This window comes from Biomphalaria glabrata, chromosome 10 (genome assembly GCF_947242115.1).
Source record: "Biomphalaria glabrata chromosome 10, xgBioGlab47.1, whole genome shotgun sequence".
NCBI classification, from domain to species: domain Eukaryota; kingdom Metazoa; phylum Mollusca; class Gastropoda; family Planorbidae; genus Biomphalaria; species Biomphalaria glabrata.
Genome location: NC_074720.1, coordinates 14,744,858 through 14,767,730, shown reverse-complemented (window position 1 = coordinate 14,767,730; position 22,873 = coordinate 14,744,858). Strand labels below are relative to the sequence as shown.

At 31.4% G+C, this 22,873-nt stretch overlaps 1 protein-coding gene across 1 annotated transcript; it reads left to right on the top strand.

The window, feature by feature from the left end:
- The first annotated feature begins 1,827 nt into the window (after window positions 1-1,827).
- Window positions 1,828-19,340, top strand: LOC106054389 (kinesin-like protein KIF3B). Its single transcript, XM_056045376.1, has 24 exons — window positions 1,828-1,944; window positions 3,462-3,559; window positions 3,713-3,798; window positions 4,580-4,687; window positions 5,575-5,699; window positions 6,042-6,166; window positions 6,801-6,884; window positions 7,753-7,832; window positions 7,942-8,011; window positions 8,417-8,509; window positions 8,843-8,975; window positions 9,106-9,193; window positions 9,962-10,057; window positions 10,184-10,257; window positions 10,484-10,629; window positions 11,469-11,561; window positions 11,731-11,835; window positions 12,083-12,202; window positions 13,422-13,540; window positions 14,517-14,630; window positions 15,156-15,261; window positions 15,942-16,081; window positions 16,410-16,457; window positions 17,445-19,340. The coding sequence occupies exons 2-24, from the start codon at window positions 3,557-3,559 to the stop codon at window positions 17,512-17,514; spliced, it is 2,226 nt and encodes a 741-aa protein (XP_055901351.1). The 5' UTR covers window positions 1,828-1,944; window positions 3,462-3,556; the 3' UTR covers window positions 17,515-19,340.
- Window positions 19,341-22,873: the final 3,533 nt, after the last annotated feature.

Below are 22,873 nucleotides of genomic sequence, written 5' to 3'. Positions count from 1 at the left end.
AATTCAACATCCGTATCTAGGCACACTAGAACTGATTTGACTAAATAAAAATTATTTCATTATGTACCAATTTAAAATAATGCAGCAGGTTAATTATTGTGTTTAGGTTGTTTGCATGGCAACTATTCTGTCAGTGTTAATATCATCTATATTGTTTCATTGTATTATTTTTGATGTGCTTTTTGAATGATAAAATGCATTAATAGTGACAATTCTTGGCTCATCAAATTGAAAATGTATAAAATGATTTACTAATAATCAGAATATAAAAAAAAAATGTGTTGTTTTTTTTTTAAATGTGGAACTTGACAAGTATTAGTCATTTTGCTTGAAGCGTGGATCTTTTTTTTTTTTTTTTTTTTTCGCAGCCGCTTATGTTATTTTGGCATAGTACACAGTTTTACATAAGAACAGTTTTTAATCATTGGACTGCACTTTGATATGGCTTAGAAATGTATGACCCAAAATACACATGTACAAGAAACAAATGTAAAGCAATCGCCACTAAAAGTCTGCACCCTATAAAATTAACAAAGCAAAGAAACAGATAAGTGATGCCCAATTTTGGCAGTGTTCGCTGAAAATTTCTTAAATAATAATAATAATAATCTTTATTATCCCTGAGGAAATTTATTTTACAATTATGCATTGCAAACAAAAAAATACATAACTAAATCAAACATGTGTACAATAGCACACACGATATATGCTCATACACCAGTTTTTCTTTAACATTACATGCACACTTTACAACAGTTAGTTAAATAGTGTTCAACGATTTAATTGCGAAAGGAATAAAAGAGTTCTTGTGTCCATTTGTTTTTGTGATAGGTTTCTTATATATTCTTTGTGATGGTAAAATGTGATAAATATAGGATTATCAAGTATTTAAAGAAGTTCTTGAAAAATAAGTTCAAAATACTTATATCGCCCCAAAACAAGGCCATAGATCAGTGGTTCCCAGACTTTTTTGGCTCGTAGACCCCTTGACATGTTTTCCAGGATTCGGTAGACCCCTTGGTTAGCTAATATTGCTGAATTAATTTTTTTCTGATTTATGAACATCCAATGTGGTGTTTTTTTTTCAACGATGTCTAATGGACATTAGGAATTAGGTGGCCACATGCATGGACGTAGCTGGGGGTGAGGCTGGGTTGCAAAAATCCCCCACCGAAAAAATCCTGGCTACGCCTATGCCCACATGTAAGTTAACCTAATAGAATTTATGAAACAAGTCTGTTAAAAAAAGCAATGTACAATTATCACTGAATTAAATTTCGTTTTAAAATGAGATCTTTGACATCCAAGAAGCATTTATTAACATTATGGAAGTGGCCACTGCATTCACACACACACACACATAAGTGGGCATATATTTCTCACGGCTATGATCAAATTTTGACTCACGGTGCCCCCCCCCCCCCCCCCCCGCTGCGGGAAAGAAGATGAAACTGCGTCTCATATTCTATTTGTCTGCTCCAGACTTGCTGATCTTCGTCTCAACATGTCTGGGAAACCAAAAATTCTCGACCTGTATGGTGGTAGGCCTTTGCAGTACTACGCAAAACAGCAGGGTATCTGTCCAGGGCTTTTGCAAGGGAGGATTTGAGCCTCTCAAGCCCTTACCCAAAAGGAGTTTGATGATGATGATGTCTAATTACGACTGTCTAAGTGTGTATGCTGTGTATTTATTGTGCTCGGTAAATTGTTGATACAAAAGATGTTTTGTTGAATGAAAGGTGCAAGACTAATTCTAAATGCAGTATAAAAAATATTTAGATAAGTGAGCTTATTAGACATAGCAATATATATATGTTTGTGTTATATGCTAAATCTTTATTGGACGGAGCAACTAAAATATATATAACAGGAAATGACATCAAATTCTTGAGTTCCATTGAGTAAAAGAAAAACTTGTTTTGTTTATCTGTTCACTGTATTACGGTAACTTAAATGATAATGATAGATCTATCTAGACTAGATCAAGGGTTTCAGAAATTTCTATGTCTATATTTACATCGAAACTATAGATCTACATTGATCCATGGACCTCTTGATAAGGAGGTCTATCTACAATCTAGATCTAGAGTTAGAGTCTAGATTCTAGAAGTAGAGTAATCTAGAATCTAGACTCTCACTCTAGACTGAGTGACTGAGTGAGTGAGTCTAGTCTAGAGTAGTCTAGAGACTAGACTAAGTCTAAGTAAAGACTAAGAGAATAAAGTTTTATAAAGATAGATTTAAATTTAATCATTTAGATCTAGTAAATTCTAGTATATTAGATTTTAGATTATAAAAAAATATCTACTCACTACTACTCAGACTACTGAGTCTACTCAGTGACTTCTGAACTACTGTCCGAGTGTCAGTCAGTCAGTGTGACACACTCAACTCACAGAGTTCAGAGTGTCACTGGACAGTAGACTTGACTAGAGTCACTAGACTCTGGACTTATTTAAATTATTACTTAGTCGTCTTAGTAATAGACTAGTCTAAGGCCTAAGATCTAGATTCTTTATTCTATTATTTTATTAGAATTTAGAAATTAAGAATTAGATCTTGATCTACTAGAGTAGAGTCTAGACTAGTCACTTGAGTGACAACTTAGTCTAAGTTGAGTTTGACTAGTAGATGAGATCATCTAGATTAGATTGATTAGATCTAGTCTAGTAGAAGTACTAGACTAAAAACTAAAAGATTGATTTGACTGTCTAGCGAGTGAGAGACATCTAGATCTAGCTAGACGAGATACTTAAAGTAAGTTAAAGGGAAACTCCGATGGTTTTGACAATTTTTGATATATTGTATGTTTTGATTTACAGATGATGAATATATTATTATTATTTTTTTTTTTCAATAATAACTTAGTAATTGATATTTTTCTAGCGTAATTTTCCTGCGCATCCAAAACAGTCAGACTTTCACCCGGTTTCTATGTGACGTAACAAATACGTTTAATTTAATCTATTGACTTCTGTATAATGGGAGACCATACAGCAAAGTTTACATTCTCTTAAAAGAAATATATCTTCGTCTATGCAGTTAGATCTAGGATCTTGTATGCAAAGAAAAAAATTTGTATTAAAAGTAGATTTACATGCTTGACTAACCACATCAGTGTGTATTTTCCCGCCAGACCACTCAACAAACGCTATCGCTTGGTTGTCTTGTCATGACCGACTACACGTAGTCTCGACTAGCCTTACACTGACCAGTTTGTTCGAATCAGTCAATCTATTTACTTCTTGGGACAGGGAAAAGCTTAGATGAAAATGTTACTTTTTTTATCGAGTTGGTTATCCAATGCTTTTAGATCAATTTATACAAGTATCTAGTACTAAGTCTATAGATAGACTTTTAGGATGAGCATGTAATATAATTTATTAATTTTATTTGCATTTTAATATATAGAAAATTATCCTTTTTGTTTTTTAAATAAAATATTTGTTCTGTATTCTCAGATTTGTAAAATCTCATGATCTTGGACATACTTATGGATTTGTTTTGTTAAATATAATGCTGATATTTTTCAGAAACAAGTTCCACTTCTTTTAAAATGGTACAAAAAACTTTTTTTATTATATTTATAAAAAAATTATGCCTATAGTCTAAGTTTGTGTTGTTTTTCCTTAAAATAATTGTTCTTGGTTATTTTACCTTTAAAAGTTTTAATTTGACAACACAAATAATTTTTAATATTTGTACTTCATAGTCCAAGTCTAGCAAATCAGAATCAGTAAAAGTGGTTGTAAGATGTCGACCACTGAACGAGAAAGAAATAGCAGAAGGGCATTCACGGTAGGATGTATTTATTTTTATTTCTATATTAAAATGTATACCATGTTAGCCCTTGCTATCCAATTATTGAAAAGATGTTTTTTCTTTTGAACAGAAATTCTGGAAATTCAGAATTATCTTTTCAAACACATTTTTAACAAAATCTCTCCTTTTTATGTCTACATCTAGATCTAATTACTATATACAGCTAAATACATTACCCAACATTTCAAATATAAATAAACATTTTGGCTAAAAAAGTAACTCTTAAATTAGACTGCTTGTTAACTAGAATACAATTGAAAGTTTTCATCCATCCTGGCATTACAAAAGATGTATTCAGGTTCTATTGCATTTACTTAAGAAATCTATGTTCACTTTGATAATTACTTCAGTTGAACATTGTATGTATTGTTTTTAACAAACATTGTATGTACTGTTGATGTTCCAATTCTATGTAAACAATGCTGTACTGAAGAATGATATAAAAGATCAATCACATATATATTGTTTGATTATTGTTTAACATGATTTGGATGTTCCCAAACCACCCAGAAGATGTCAGCGAGCAAGATTAGAACCTATGACCAACAAGGAGAGTGCATACCACTCCACCAGGCAGCTATATTAATTGTATATTTGGTCATACTTACTGAAAGTCACTGTTAAATTAAACTCATCTTTTGAAGTTTTAATTGTTTTGACTTTTGATACTTTTTGGATAGCTAAACAATTAATTGAAACCTTATTATTGGTTAATGTTTAAAATATTATTTTACATTATTCTATTTCAATGCAACAGGGTTGTAGAAATGGATGTCAAAAAAGGTGTGATTGAGGTGAAAAATCCAAAGGCAGGTAATACAGAACCACCCAAAAAGTTTACATTTGACTCAGTGTATGACTGGAAGTAAGTAGAGCATTTCATTGTTGAACAAATTGTCTAGGAATAACAAGTTATAGCAATAACATTTAATTGAGCCCACACAAATAAAGTTTTTAAAAAGTTAGAATCTTTTTTAAGATCCAAAGATAGGGCTAGAGAAGTAGAGTTTATCAATTCCAGTGCCAATATTCCAATGGTTCTTAATAGTTTTATACAGTTACAACTGTCATATTTTCTTTTGAAAATTTTAAACTACTATTATCTAAGAAAATTTAGTGCTTTAGAATCTATTTTTGTTTACACTGTAGATTTTTCTTCTTTACAATATTCAAACACATTCTTTTGTAAAAATTTTACTAAAGTATAAAGATTGCTAAATGGCCCATCAAAGCCGACAATACACTTTTTTGTGACGGTACGCACCAGTACTTTTGCGATGTGGGGAAAAAATTATTACTTTTCTTGTATATGAACGTTTATTATTAATTTATTAGTAGTTAAGGCAATCCATCACTGAGTACCGGCACCTATTTCTTTACAAAAAAAAACACTGCTTATAACTCTTAAATGTATTATGATCCACTGTGTTGGGGGTGGGGTCATACCACCAGTACTGAATTTTAAAAATATAAAGCTGTCAATTTGAAAATTAATTCCAGGCATGAATTGTATTCTTATGGCCTCTGTTGTACTTACTATAATATTTACTATAATATTTAATTAAAGGCCACACAGAGACACAGATGTATACATCTGGTTCCATTCAATAAAAAAACACACAAAATACACCCTTGGAATAAGGACATTTTATAAAATAGAGTTTTAAAAATTGTTTAATCTGCAGCATAATACAATGAAATTCACAAGCTGTCATTAATGAAATTGTTTGTTGTATTTTTTTCCCCCTAAAGCTCCAAGCAGCGTGACTTGTATGATGAGACCTTTTATGCCTTGGTTGACTCTGTGTTGCAAGGTTTTAATGGAACAATATTTGCTTATGGACAAACTGGCACAGGGAAAACACACACTATGCAAGGTAACTTGTTTTCTTTCAACCAAGTGGCTTTAATTAATTTGTAAATTGTAGAAGAGTCCTGGAAACATTGGTTTTACTGTTTAAAAATGGAGTCTTGCAAAGTATAAAGTAGTATCTATGCCACTGTCATAAGAGATATATGTTTATAACTTTATGTACTTACAGAGCTATTATTGAATATGTTAACCAAGGTTAGTTTAAAAAAAAAAAAAAAAGGAACAATTTTATGGAGAAAAAAAGTTTTTCTTTCTACTTTTGCTCTATTATTTAAAGTACACATATGTCTGATGAAATAAAAATCATCAAAGTGCATTGTGTTTGACTTATGTTGCTTTTTTGCAGGTCTGAAAACCAGTAGAGAGGAGTGGGGTGTGATCCCTAATTCTTTTGAGCAAATATTTCAGCATATTTCTCAGTCTCAGAACCAGCAGTACCTTGTCAGAGCCTCATACTTAGAAATCTATCAGGTCAGTCAAGATTCTAGATTTAATTCTAGAGTGGTTCTAATAATAGGAGAGGTGAGAAAATGTAGACACCTTTTAAAATGGGAACAGTCAGAAGTATATCAGTACTAAGTTTCTGAAAATCTTCAATCAATATTGATGTACAGATTTTAGTGCCATTCCAATAGTAGTGAGTGCAATCAGATCTAGTAAGCTATTTCTCTTTCAATGATGCTTGGCTGCCACTCATCCAGATCTCAAATCTCTTTGATTCTTATCTTATTATTATATGTTCATAAATTGTTGACATTATTGCTTTTTGGGTAGTCTGATTCAGCATAGTTTATGAATGTCTTATTTAGTTTTTGATTGATTAATTACGTATAAACTTATGTCACTGTTCTTTTTTTTTCAACCAAAGAAAAAAGATTTTTAAATGTGGTTCTCAAATTTTAGGACATGGAATGTTAAAACATTTTTACCTTTATTTAGTTATAATTATTAGTTGTATTCTAGTTCCCATTTTCTTCACTTCACATTTATTGAGAACCTTTTTGTGTGTCGCTTATTTAGTTTTATTAATTCCACATTATTTGTTCCTGTTACTGAATGTCTAGAATTTAAGTGTCACATTTTTTTTATGTCTGTAAACTTGCAGGAAGAAATTAGAGACTTGTTGTCTAAGGACCAAACTAAACGATTAGAGTTGAAAGAGAGAACAGATACAGGGGTTTATGTCAAGGTCAGAACAGATTTTGTTACCTTAATTTGGATTTAGGTCTTAGTGTATATTAGTGTCCTGGACAAGAGTCAGTGAAAGGGAATCTGACTTTTGTTGGGAATAAGGGTGTTGTTGTTTTTTTATATTTTATTATTATTTTTTTTTTGTTGTTTTGTAACGCTACCTAGCCTTCTTCACCCTGTTATCATCCTTTCAATATCTTGGTAAAAAAACTAGTGAATTCAACATCACCTGCAGAGTGAACTTATATATCAGATAAAACTTTAAAAACATTGATAAGAATATTTGATAATTATAATTATTATAAATTCTTATAATGTAAGGGGTTTTTTTTTAGCATTCTGTAAGGCATATGCCATACTTTTTATACAATCCTGTGTGTGGTACATATCTTTGTATATATATATATATATATATATATATGGGCACAGTGGCAGTGTTAAAGTGCTTGGCTTCTGAACTGGGGGGATTTGGGTTCGAATCCTAGTGAAAACGGGATTTTAATTTTGGGATCTTTAGGGCATCTCTGAGTCCATCCAGTTCTTATGGGTACCTGACATAAGTTGGGGAAAAGTAAAGGCAGTTGGTCATTGTGCTGGCCAATTTACACCCTCATTAACCATGGTCTACAGAAACAGATAACCTTTACAACATCTGTCCCATAGATTGCAAGGTCTGTAAGGGGAACTTTACTCTTAATTACTTTCTTTACATAAATATGTATTTATATTTAGGTGATTCCTGTAAGAATTCTTTCTAGTCTGCCTTCATTTATTTTTAATCCCTAATCGACTTAATTTTATTCTAACCCATGCACATGATCACTCATGTCAATATTTTATTTTATTTTTCTTCCACTTCTCTCCAGGATTTGTCCTCATTTGTAACAAAGAGTGTGAAAGAAATAGAACATGTGATGAATGTGGGCAACAACAACAGATCTGTTGGGTAAATGTAGAGTTGCAATCATTGTTTCATGCTGATGGTACTTTATAATTAAGTTTTTCTCATTTAGAGAAATGTGTTATCCTAACAAAATTGTGTTTTGTCCCAACAGTGCTACCAACATGAACCTTCACAGCTCCAGATCTCATGCTATATTTATTGTAACTGTTGAATGTAGTGAGGTATGCTGTTGTTTGATCATACATAATTATAGGCTGAGTTTGACCTTAAATAAATTGACCAAAAACAAAATCATATTTTAAAATAATCTCCTTTAGTGATATATTTGGCATCTTCAGAATTATCTTGTCAAGATTGATTAGTGCTGACCAGAGCACGAACTGTATCTAATTCACCATTTTCTCTAATTTGTAACATGCTGGTCACTATAAACTTATCAGCCTGTATCTATGCAAAGTCATAATAACAAATGTAGTACAATTCATTTTTTTAACTGATGTTGATTGATTTGTAAGATAAATTTATTGAGTTGTAACCATACATAATGCTTAGACTTTTTTGAAACTATTTCTCACTTTTTACTCTAGCTCTACTAGAGATTGTATTCTGCTTGTTTTCTCTTGTAGGAAGGAGCTGATGGTGAGAACCATATACGTGTAGGTAAACTCAATATGGTTGATCTCGCTGGCAGTGAGAGACAGAGTAAAACTGGAGCTACAGTGAGTCTCTTCGTCATAGCTTCTATTATTATTACGTCACTGACTTTTGATTTTTGTTATATTTCCATTTCAAAAGGAACTTTCACATACCTTTTTCAAAACTCTTTCTCCAAATGTAAAGCAGAAATAGAAATTATTTTATGCCTTCTTCAAAGTGAATATCATTTCTTCCTAATATTTTACTTGTTTTTATTGAGGTGAAATCTTTGTTGAGTACTTTAAAAGATAACTATATCATAAAGTATGAGTTATTACAAATATCAAGCTAAATAAAACCAGTAAATAAAAAATAGTTCTGTTAAATTTTATTGTAATGATTTGATTTGATTTCAGGGTGAAAGGTTAAAAGAAGCAACAAAAATCAATTTGTCACTGTCCACTCTCGGTAATGTCATCTCTGCCTTGGTGGATGGGAAGAGTACCCACATTCCATACAGAGACTCTAAGCTGACCAGACTGTTACAAGGTATTTTCATGGAAATAGTGATTTCTTCTCTCTTAAGTCATGTAATCGGACATATGCTATATTGGAAATATGGGTGTTTGTTATTTGTTAGTTCTGGGTTTAATTAGAATATGTTTATGTTCTGTTTCAGACTCATTAGGAGGTAATGCAAGAACAGTAATGGTAGCTAACATTGGTCCAGCCAGCTATAACTATGATGAAACAATAACAACACTCAGGTAAATACATCTTTTAAAATGTTATTGCTACGTTTATGTTTTTGAGGAACTTGTTAATTATCCAGTCACCATTCTTTCTCTGAATACAGCCTCATTCCATTTGTATCTGTATGAATTATTCACACACCCATGCAAAAACAATATAAAATATCATTTGACTGGTCAGCACATGGTTAGTACGAAAAGAAAAAGGGAAGCTACCCATTGGAGGGATAGGAACAGTAGGTTTACATCAATGTCTTCTTTATTGTTTCTTCAATTTTAGTCAATGCTATGTGAAAGTCAAAGTGGTAGAGTGCTAAGTTACTAAACCAAATGTCCTGGGTGTAACGATCTTGGAGTATCTCTGAGGCCATAAAGACATTTTTTCTTGAGAATATTTTTCATTTTATCATACTTGTTAAAGATAAGCAAAGATTCTTTGATTGACTTAATCCTTTTGACTCTCAGTGGAGCATAGAGCTACAACAATACTTTGCCATCAGACTGTGTTCTGAGCTTCTCTCACCTCAGACTGGGTCCATGCCAATCCTGCCATTTTTGCTTACTGTTCTGATCTCTTCCATATTTGCTTTTGTTTCCCAGACTTTCTCTTCCCCTGTAATGGTTCTCTAAAATGTTCAAATCAAATTCAGAAGGGTTCTCTCTTGTGTACTATGGAGCCAGCTTAAAGACAACTGCCTTGACTTAATCTCATCTGCCCAGTATATCCATGTTAATAAAATTTGTATTACATTTCTAATCTCTCGATTGCTATATTTCATGTAGATATGCCAATCGAGCCAAGAACATTCAGAATAAGCCTGTCATCAATGAAGATCCAAAAGATGCTCTTCTTAGAGAGTTTCAGGAAGAGATTATGAGGTAGGAATTATTTCTGGTTTTTGTTTTCTTTATATTTGTCTTTCCTATGTTCTTTGCAAAGTAGATTCAAAGCATTTGTAAGTTAAGCTCTGATTCTTCAGTTTCTAAAACTTATATTCTTATCAGGTTAAAGTCACAGCTGGAGTCTAAAGGTGGACCGAAGAAGAAAAAGAAAAGGAGGTCACGTAAAAATAGAGATGGTTGGTTGATCATTTTATTTCTTACAAATTTGTATTTCATTTTTATATTTGGTAAAACAGTAAAACATAATTTTTTGTTTGCATTACATTGGTTTCTGTCATTTCTTGACACGGTTTCCTTACTCTGACTCGTTCATTAAAAAATTAATCACTTTTATGAGAAACAACCTAGATGTTAATTTCTTTTATAGTCAATTAAAAGCTTCAACTTTCCTATTTTGTCTAGGTCAGGTAACTGAAGGGGATGAGGATGAAGATGAAGGGGAAGACGAGTCTAATGAAAATGAAGCTGATGCCTACCTTAGAGAACAGCAAGCTAAACTAGACCAAGAAAAGGAAGCTATTTTAGGGAACCAGTCGCTTATTGCAGAAGTAAGATATTTCCTATTAATGGTTGGATTTATGATTCAGAATGGTCAAGATGTATTTTTGTTAAAAGTAAAAGTGAATAATTAGAAAGAAACATTTCTTGAAGTAACAAATTAATACTTATCTATTAAAATTGTGTTATTTAGGTTGTGTAGGACTGTTAGTGTTATTTCATTTGACATGCTATTCAACAAAACATAACATTTAAGTTTGAAGATGATGGATAGATGTAAAGCTATTAAATACAAGTTTCATGTGTATAGTAAAAGTCTGGAGGCAATGACTTTATGTATGTTCGTCTCATTTTCTATCAGCAGTAGAAAAATCAGTCCAACCAAATCTCAATAAATAAATTGATAGCAAGATCTTTCTTTTTGAAGGTGTTTGTTAATAGTTATTGGATATAATGTTATAAATTAGCCTAACATTATATGACACTGCAACCATTCTAATGCTTTAAGAACAAAATTAAAGGTTTGAAGTTTTCTCAATGTTACCAACTTGTTAATAAACTTCACATTTGGCTTCACAAATTGACCAACATTAGATTCTTTTACTTTGGCCATTTATCACATTACAAAGAATTATGAATTAACTTGTGGGAAATTTAGCTGATTTCCATTCCAAATCAACACAAATCAAGAAATATGATAAACCATATTGCTTAATCTTTCAAATTACCTTAATTTTTCCCCGTAACTTAGAGTAATGTAATTATGTGTGATAGAATCATTTATAGATAACAGTTTGTCTTTTTACATGTTGGTAAATGAACTTTGTCTTCACCTTTTTGTTAGTCTATTTGATGGCATTTCATTTTAGTTTTGCTTTTAATGACTTAGGAAAAGGAAAAACTCTTGTCAGAATTAACAGAGAAAGAAAATAGAATGCAGCAGGAACGTGAACAGAGAGATTTGTTGGCTACTAAAATCAAGGTGAACAAAATGTTTCAGAACATTGTATTTAATCGTATCTTATAAAATACAGACGTTATTTGTTATATTTTGACATTTAAAAAAATACCTATATATTGTAGTGTAAATATAGTTCAAAAGAAAGTCTTTTTGTATATCAAGGATGCAATTTCCCTATTATTTTTTTAAGGCAATGGAGAGCAAACTGCTTGTTGGCGGTAAAACTATTGTAGATCATACTAATGAACAACAGAGAGCTCTTGAACAAAGGAGGAGAGAAATAGCAGAGCAGCAGGTTGGAGTTTTTATTCATTTAATTTTTTTTTTAATCATGAACTGTTTCTTCCTATTTCAGATGACCGCCAATGAAAAAAAACAGTCATGTGAAAGTTAATTTTTAAAAAAATGAATGAACATTTTAAAAATATCCTTATTTAATTTTTTTTTTAATGCATAGATTACAAAACATTTTTTATCCAATTTGTAGATCTTTAATTTTTTTTTTCCCCACTTTATCTATTTTTTTTTAATCTAATTCCCAGCGTAAAGAGCGTGAAATGCAGCAGAAGTTGGAAGAGAAAGAAGAAACAGCTGTGGAGTTTAGAGAGACCTACCAATCTCTACAACAGGAAGTAGATGTGAAGACTAAAAAACTAAAAAAGGTGAACTTTTATTTGTAGTTTTATACATTCACCAAGCTAAAAAATACTTTAAAAATGTGCAGATATGTGAGTAGTGCTTTCAGACTTTCACTAAATTTATATTAATGCATTTTTTTTTTCTTAAATTCAGAGTTTGAAATTAAAGGAATATGATTTTTTTCTAGATGATCGTTAATTTCTTGTTTCATTATTGATTATACTGTAAATGAACTGACTAAATGCTTGACTATCTAGAATAGACATGTCTTCCTTTTATAAGTGCTGTAAAAAAAACTAAAGAAATGATAATCGATTTTCGTAGGGACAAGAAGGAAAATGATATTGTTTCTGTAGCTGGAGAGACTATTGAAATTGTGCAAACCTTTAAATACCTTGGTACTATCTTAGACAATAAACTAAATTTTAATGAAAATACTGATTATATCAGCAAAAAAGGGCAGCAAAGATTACGACTACTAAGAAAACTGTCCTCGTTTAATGTTAGCGAAAAGGCATTGGCTATGTTTTATCACGCTCACATCTGCAATATTTTAAGTTTCAATATCACTGCCTGGTATGGCAATCTGAGCATTAAAAATAAAAATAAACTTAATAGAATCCTAAATGCTGCTGGCAAAATCATTGGCAAAAAACAAACCCCATTTGGGCAGTTGTTTGAGACAAACATCTATAAAAAAGCTAACAAGATCCTCGAAATAAAGAATCACCCTTTGTGTCAGGATTTTGTGATTTTACCATCACAAAAGAGATACAAGACACCAATAGCAAAGACAAACAGACACAAACACTCTTTTGTTCCCCTGGCAATCAAATCATTAAATAAGAACAATCTGGTATAAACTTTGTCACATGTAAATTATGAGTGAGTCTGGTGTGAATGTATACTTTGGTTTCTTATAGTTATAATGTTTTTTGTTTGGTGTAATGCACAAATTGTAAGACAAATTTCCTTACGGATAATAAAGATTATTATTATTATTATTATTATTATTATTATTATATAGTAAAGTTGCCTTGACAGCTTTACTGTATTTATAAATTGAGACCTGTTTTAGTTTTAATAAGATTTGTGGATGGTTGTATGAAATTAAGTGGAATTTATGATTAGTGAACACTTTGAAATGGAAGGGGAGATAGCTCAATAAGTGTTGAACTCTACATTTCATATCTTTTCATTTTCTTCAATGAATGCACACAAGTCATGCCTTTATGTTTTCAGTTGTTTGGCAAGCTCCAAGCAACTCGTCAGGATATACTAGATCTTCAGGAGGAATACACTAAAGAGAGGCAGGAGCTAGAGCAAACTCAGATGGAGCTAACAAGGGAGCTCAAGTTAAAGTGAGTAGACAGTTTGAGGGGTTTTGTTTTTTACTTTATGTCTAGTGTTGGAGAAGAATGTTTGAGTATCAAGTCCTGATAGAAGTGGGATATTTATATTGTCTTTATTAGTCTGCATTATTGTAAACCTCTTGTCACACCACCATTTGATACTGTAACGTATTGGTTGAGAAACACTGAGTAAAACAAATAATGGTGCAGCATGAGAAAAACAAGAGTTAACAATTGAATTATGAGATATTTTGGTCACATGCTTAGAGAGCTGACCACATGGGTAAAGAGTAGACCCCAGAGATATGGTGGAAGACAGATGTGTCTTGTATTTAAGATGAAAGTATTATCAACTATGTATTTGATGAATCCACTGGATTATAACTTTGTGCTATGTGAAATGTTTTAAGCTATTTCTGTGTGGCTGGAATTGCCAACATATATTATAAAATATTATTTGTGGTCTGTTATACTAGTGTTCTACATTGTGAATCTACATGTTGTAGTCATATTACGCAGTAACTATAGTAGATATGTGCAACAACAAGCTTTGGTGTGAACCAAGATATTTAATCAATGCAACAGTAATATTCCAATGATACCAGAGAGAGGTATCCATAATAATACAAGAAACACTCATTCAGATAAGGGACTGACACCTCTACCAGGACCTTAATGAACCTGATCTTTGTTAAGGAAAAAAGTTTTTTTTTCATTTACCATAATGACTGATGTCCTTAGTCTTCTATTGAATTCCGTTGAGTTGGTATTAAATATGTTTCATTACGCTGCTGCCAATATTTACTACTTTTAAAACTGAAATTAAAAAAAAATAGATGCTCTTGTTTTAAGGTTTGATGTTTTTCCCTCGTGTATTGCACTTAGTGGCATTTTTCTTGTGCCGCAATCCAATTGTTAAAAGTCTGTTAAGTTATTCCAACTTGAGACAGAAAATCTAATGAACCTCCTCTTGTGTGTGTTTCAGAATGTTGATTATAGAAAACTTTATCCCAACAGAGGATAAAGTGAAAATACAGAACCGAGCTTTCTTTGATGAAGAGGACGATACCTGGAAACTGAAACCTTTGGCCAATAAGAAGTCAGTAGACTTTGTTATTTTGATCTTATAGCTCTTACTTCTCAGTGGATATTATTAATTTAGCTTGCGTTTGATATATAGAGCTTCTATTTTATAATTTATTGAATCAGAAATATAACTCTTTCTCTCCCAATCGATATCATCATTGATTATTACCCCATTCTGCAACCCATTATGCACTTATCCATAGTCAATAAGTTTTAATTTTTAAGTTTCATTATCCATGTTCCTTTAATTGTATACCAAATATAACATTTTCTGATAACAAACAAAAAAGTTATGAAAGTTTTAGAAATAACAGGGTAGTGAAATATATATGAGCAAAATGAATAATTCTGTCAGAAAGTGAAAAATAATTACAGAAAGAAAGACATAATCTGTCTACTTTTCTTTTTCAGTTAGCTACATTAATTCTTATTGATAAATGTTCTAAGTTAAACATAATTGTTATTTTGATTGCCCTAGTTAAAAAAAAAGGTTTATTTCAAATTGAAATGAATTAAAAATACTTTTTTTTTTCACAAGTGCTGAAACCATGGCCAAACGCCCAGTTTCTGCAGTTGGTAATCGACGACCCATTTCTGAGTTTGCTAGAGTAGCTGCCGGTATGGGAGGTAGTTATCGTTATAAGGTAACCATCTTTCTGTACTGCTTTAGATTTTTTTTTATTGTTTATTTAATTACTTTAATGAGTTTTTGAGAGAGAGCAAGTGATAATTTTAATCTAAAAATTCTAAATATTTGATTTACTTGCAGTTGTAGAGAGTTGATTTTGTTTGATTTTTACAAACAATCCTACCTGGCATTAATTAGGAAAAGATACAAAACACTCTTACATTATAGCCATGAATAGGAGGACTATGATTTCACAGTTCTCTTTTAAAGAGAACTTCACTTTGAATCATTTACTTGTTTAGCCATTTTATACACAAGTTCACCATATACAAACTTTTCACTTTCCCCTTCAATGTATTGATACAGTGTTCACTTTCATCAATGTGGAGATGTGATGTTTAATTTCATATATGTACCCGCTATTTGTTATTATGAATAGTATTGCAGGACATTCCCTAACACTTTAAACCCCTAAATAACCATTTCCCATTCCCTTTATAACCTTTACATGCTGTTTCTTTTCAAACATTCATTAAATTCTCAATAATTTTTTAAAGTGCCATACAGTAATAATTTTTAAAACCCGTGATATAGCCCTAGGGTAAAAGTCAGACCCAGGAAAGTCAAACCACTGTATTGTTTGTTGTAAGAAAGTTTGAACAGGCTCTTATGCTGAGTTTTTCTAATTCTACACAGGCTGAAAACATTATAAATATAGAACTGGACATGCCTAACAGAACAACACGTGACTATGAGGGACCAACTGTAGCTCCACGTGTTCAAGCAGCTCTGGATGCTGCTTTACAAGATGAAGATGACATAGAAATAAATGGGAGGTAATGGCAAAGTTGTTTTTTTTACTTTTTATGAAATATTGCTTTCTTGTTATCTTATAGAACACTTTGTTGAACTTACATTTTGTCCCTTGAACAAAATGACAATGTTTGTTATGCCTTTTGGTTATGAAAGCAAATGGAATGTAAATTTAAAAGAAAAACAAAGAATTGAACTTTGTACATTTCTATTTTTCATGTGTGTAAAAGAGTTTCTGAGTTCCAGTTACTGAATTTTATGTTAGTATTATCTATCTTCAGTAAATAATTATATTTATACATGTGTTAATGTTAATGTTAAACATTTTGAAAATTATCTTTTTATTCACAGTTTGTTTAGTTCCAAATCACCATCCAAAAAGAAGAGTTCCACCTCAAGGTAAGTCCAGCTGTGTGTGTTAGTATCCTTGTCAGAGAGTACATCAGGCTAAGTGACATATCTTTTTCTGTTTGCATGCATTCTGGGTTCAGGAAAGGCACTGGAACTAGTCAGTGACAAACTAATTAACTTCAATTAGTTAAAGCAATGGCTTACATGATCTATTACTTATATCTCCTGATAGTGCATAGGACAGCAACAGTACTATGTCATAGGACTCTAGGCAACTTCCTTCAGTTGAGTGCACATCCATTTAAAACGATGTATTATATAATACAAACATGCCCAATAGCTTCTCCAAATATACAACTTCCTACACCCCTGAAACACTTCCCCAGCAGAACAACTTTTTTCTTTTTCTTTAGGAATTTTCCTTTCTACTCAGGTATATTTTTATTAAAACATTGTGTGTAGGACTTTAATAATATGCTTGCAAAATAATCAGATATTATGCAAATGGTGAAAATTAATCATGATTTGTTTATTTACTCCAAGGCTAAATGCTGAATTCTAAGAATGAACACATTTTTTTAGTTCCAACTAAATCAGATTCTGATTTAATTAAACCCATTAGATATTTTATATAGTTTCACAACTCACCATCTAACACCTGACTGGGATTACTCTATAAAAAAAAAAGTCCCTTATAATTAAAAAAAAATAAAATTTAACTAAATTTTTCAAGACAATACATATGAATAATGTAACAATACTTTTATTTTTGTTTAACAAAGATTCATCAGCAGTCCTCTTGTACTGTTGGCCTTATTCACTCTAAGGAAACAAAAATTGCAAAAATAAATAAAAACTTTTGATTGTCACACACAAAAAAAAGGCCATCTTCTCATTCTGTAAGATTTTATTTTGAAAGGAATTGTTTTAAAAACGACTGTTGTCTCCTGTAACATTCTACCTTGCTAGGACTTAATGTGTAAAGAAAAGTCATTGCTGTACTATGATTCATTTTGCTGTATCACAATTCTGTAGAGTCAAGACCGGCACCAGAAGAGCAGATGAACAAAAGTACCCAGTGTCCAGAGGTTTGGTGCCCAAGTAGAAATAAACAATTATCTCAGCTGACCAATTGACGGACACAACAATGTTATTGATTTTATTTGTCTTATTTATAAATTGTCCTGCAGCTTGTATTGGATGAAGAAATTAGTTTTGAAATGTTGTACAGGGTAGTCATAAGAAAATACATTCATTGTGAATATGAGCACATTTTGCATAGGTTATCCCCCCCCCCCCCCCCCCCCTTTTTCCCCCCACCAACACTTGAAGAAAAAAGTTTTGATGGTAATACATTTTTAAGACGTATTCATTTATTTAATTGATTTAATTTAACATTATTACTTTAGAATTTAATTAACTAGAAGAAAAAGATTGAAACATGTATAGGGTTGGCTACAACTGTAAAACTTGATGAAAATATTGATCAGAAGACAATTCTAAAAATATAATAAAATTGTACTGATATTGTCAGTGTACTATTTTATTGCATACATCAAGCATACTCAAGCAGTGTCACAAAATCGTTTGCAAATGTTAGTATGACCTTATTTTTAAATCTTGAGCTTCATAAATCTATTAAGGTCTGTTTCTGCTTTTAAAGTAGGTATATATGTGGACACATATATTTGTTGCTTAGATGTTTTATCTATTTTAACTCTAATTATCAACGTTATAGCCTATCAACTGCTTCTATCATAGACAGGCTTTACGTTTTAAGCAATTTTTGGTTTTTACTAATAAGACTCCTGCAGGAAATGAAATATGTTGTTTATATTTCTCCTTAAAATTTCATAAATTTTTTTTACTGTACCTAGGGGTTTAGGGTGGGTTTAGGGTGGGTTTAGGGCTGGGTTTAGGGCTGGGTTTATTAAATCAAAGATTTTGTATCTCCAGGTTTAGGGCTGGGTTTATTAAATCAAAGATTTTGTATCTCCAAGCAGTGGCGTAGCTAGGGATTAGGGGGTCCAGGGGGTTTGATCTATTTAAGGGCCGCTGCATTTTGACCTTTGACATCAAGATATGAGATAATGGCATATTTAATGTAAAATCTAATTTTGGACACTCTTTGTGGGGGCCCAGTGAGATTTTCAAATTGCCCCCCCCCCCCACCTTAGCTATGCCACTGGCTCCAATGATGTGATATAAGATTTAGACACTAGGGGGATTAATAAAAAATGTAAAATTGGATTAGGTATTAAACTTAAAAATAATTATTTATAATAAAAAAAATACTACTGTATTTGTAGGGCAAGAAACTTATTTTATACCACTGTAAGTTGTGTTTTGGCTGTGAAGTCAGTGAACTTATTGCAAGCATGTTGTATGCATTTCATTTTTATTTATTTTATGCCATGTGAATTTAAATCAATGAGTAAGCAAACTGTGATGTTGAACTCACTTGGCCAGGACCTACCTGCCCCATGAAGTTCAAATTATTTCTGCATCAGCTAGTTGTTATTACTGTCTTAATGAGTCTTAATTTAATTTATTTTTTTTTCATATGCTATTTTTCTGCATGCATTTCTCACAATTCATTTTGCATCGCTCATGAAAATATAAAAAATGGGTTCAATAGAACTATTTATAATTTTGTAGAGCATATTATTTAGCATCACCAACAATGTTGAGTTTGTGACATTATATTACAGAAATCCCTCCATTATTTATTTTTTTTTTTTTAATCTCAGTAAGTATTGCTTTTAAATCTTAGTTTATAATGGTTTTTATGTTGTCTTTTTTTTTATATTTTATTTTGTATTTGTAAAATAAGAAAAAAAAGGTACTGATTTATATTTTGTTTTTAATGTCTTTATATATAATATGACTTGAAAAATAAAATTATTTTTCATCTCAAGTGAAAATTCATCATCTCTGTATTTTAGTGTATTATTTAGCAAATTATAATTATATAAGTGGAGATCTAAATCGCTGCTACCAAACTAGCTAAACCTTGCTTGTGTGTTAGTTTAAGTAAGATTAAATTGGAAAGTGGTCAAGAAAAAGTCGTTTTTCTTGCTTAACTTTTCACAAGCTAAGTCATATTTGAATATGGATTAAAGAGTAGATTTATAATCTTTAATATCTCGAGACCACAGAGCTCTGGTTCAAAAGGTTTACACATAAAAAATCAATACAACATGTTGAGATGGTCTAATCTAAACTTCAATATTGTGTGGGCTTGTCTAATAGATTTCATTAAAAAAAAAAAAAACATGTACACAGATGGATTTAGTATTTAGCACACTGGTAAACAAAGTGTTTATTGAAGTTACTTTTGAAAGTTTCAGCACAGAACATTAAATTAAAAGATAAAATGTTTTGTTTTTAAATTGCATTCCCTTTTAGTTTATTTTCCAGTAGTTCCTAGCAGTTTGGGCTGCAGTGTTCTGAGTTACCATCTCATAGTTTAATATTTTATTAGTTTGAAACATAACAATTTGTGATCTTGAGCTGTGCAAGGAGGACATTAACAAGTTTGGCACACACTAGGCTATATTTTTTTATATTTTAAGTTTAAGTTACCTCCACTTCAAATATAAAACACTTGTTGGTTTTGTGAAAATGAATTGCAATAATTACACTTTAATGTGACAACACTGCTTTCTTAAAACACTTTTAGAGCGTCTCCAATTAATTATTGAGAAAAAAAAACTGGAGATGTTTCTAACCACAAGTAGAAAGCACACCAATGATGCAGGTCAAGGGAAGTAAAAATGTTCAATTAAGAATAATCTAGACCTAACCTGTTTTAGAAACTGATGCTAAAATCTCACCCAGCTTTGAATGGAATTGATTACATTGTGAGTGTATTTCATCTCGCACATGATTGAGCATTCACTTGACCACTCACTTATAGGAACCAAAACACCAACCAAAGCAACACGTTTTTATTAGCATATTTCCAATACAAGACATTGTTACATTTGGACTCAAGTGATTATTACAACTAGCAATAAAGTTATTAGCATGGATTAAAATTGTGCTATATGCAAAACATTTGTTTGTCCAAGTCAATATTCAGTCACTACAAAAAACTAGAATGATTTGAAGTTCCAAAACTAAGAAACACATTCGAATGAAATAAAGAAATACAAATTTAAGTTATTTTGATTTAATTTAACAACTATTAACATTAAAAAAAAAAAAGTAACAATTTCATAACAAACATTTTGTAAACAGTTTGAATGAACTCAAGAGATTGAAAAGAAGTTTTCAAATATTTGTCTAATATAATGACATCCTTAATTATGTACTTCCCCATGGCTACACAAACCCAGTTGCGACCTGCATATTTTCCTACACCTGATGCAGACAAAGCCATTATCTGCTAGGGGTCTATGTAAGTTTTTTCGTATGTCTTCTGTGACTTCTTCAAGGGTATGTCTGTTAAGCCATCCTCCTTTAAGCTTGACAAAAAAAGATCAACTGTCTGACCTAGCACAACTGTGGAATGGCTAGTAGTGCTTCTAAGTTCAAACTCATAAACTAAAGAGTAGAACAGAGAACAGTAACAACAAGAAATCAGCTAAGACAGGTATTTGAAAATATCTTCTATAGTTTAGCTTTCAATATGTGAACATACTACTCTGATTCAATTAAACAAGATGTTTTTCTGAAAATAGGTCTATCCCTAATCTATACATATCTTAAATGAAACTATGGTTGATTTTTTTTTAATGCTGCTTTTTTCTTTCTTTTTTTAATTTTTATTCCTTGACAATCTAGGTAACTAGAATCAAGTAAAGTTTCAATTTACACAAAATCTAATATAAACTTAAAAAACAAATTTGCACACAACAAATGGTAAAACCTGTTTATGAAGTTTGATAAAATGAAAGAGACCAAATTCTGAGACTTTTAAATGTACTGTCATGAACTCAAAGATTTACTTTATTCTAAAACTATTTCAGGAAGTGAATTTCATTCTTTATTTTAGGGTCACCCTACACACAAAAATATCAACAAAAGCCAAAAGATTTCATTTGAAGTTAAAAAAATGTTAAGCTGCATTGTTACCGTTGAGTTAGCGAGGCATACAATTTCTTATACAATGAATATATCCAAATGCAAAAAAAATAATTATGATGAATACCATGTAATTCTTTTTTATTAAACCATATTGTAAAGCAACAACAACTTCTAACAAATTTAGATACTTAATGCTTTTCAGAAATATGTAGGGGCACAGTGATCAACCCTGTTGACTAGCTTTGGCAATAGATTGAAATAATTACCAAAATTACCAAAGACTTTTAGTGACACTGGTAGTAGAAGAACACACTTATTTATGTAAGGGTCAATACCAACAAGTTTTCAATTCCTTAGTACAAGGAAGTCAGAGAAATATAAAGGAAGAAAAGAATATTTTACACTTGCTGAACATGGCAGAAATGTGACATAGACAAGCAGTGTCATGCTGATTTCTGGCTTTAAAAAAAAGTAAGGTAAGGTAAGATACCCCTTTCCAACCCTGCAATCTATTAGGGCAGATGATGTTAAGGTCATCTATTTCCAGGTACCCATTAGAGTTGTATGAACTCACTGAAATTCAAAATCCTAGTTTTTACAAGGATTCCAACCCATAACCCCCTAGGTTTCGTAGCCAAGCACTTTATCAACCAGCCACCACATACCTTTAAAAAAAATTAGGAACTAAGTGAAGGTTGTTTGTATCTTTTCTGAGTTTCCTTGTTTTTAGAGGGTTGTGCTTACTTTTATTAGATGGCGCATCCTGTCTAGGGTAAAAGAGTTACTCTGATTAGTGTTAAATTTTGGTATTGTGGAGTTATTAGTATTGTTTTATGTACATAAATGTCAAAACAACATTCTGATACAATCATAAGGGACAGATTATGTTTAGTCATTGTGCTCATGGTGCATGATACACTTTGGCGTGGAATTAGTACATGGAAAAAAAATTATTGAAGATAGATGTAGTCATAATTTACAATTAGCTGTTACACAACATTTAGGTGATAACCAAACAGAATAGAGAGCACATATTTGAATCATAATAAATACACTTTGAAGTAGAATTAACACTAAAAGCTAATAGTGTCTGAACATTTCAAGTTGGATAGCTTGCTCTTCAACAAACCATTCATTGAAATCCTGTTCACTTTGAAAGACAAACTGTACGCAATCATTATTTGATTATTATTGATTCAGTAAAATTCCAATCTTACATAAAACATTGCAAGTCATGAAAATCTCTCACTCAGTTGTTATTTACACACAAGACATACACACTTTCTTTGTTCATACATATATATGCCCAACCTGCAATCGCAGCTGTGTATCAAGGATTGGGCTATTAATTAGTCACACAAGAAGTTGCAAAGGAAAAATATCGACTCTCGAGATGTAAAATGCCACAGACAGACATATATATATATATATAT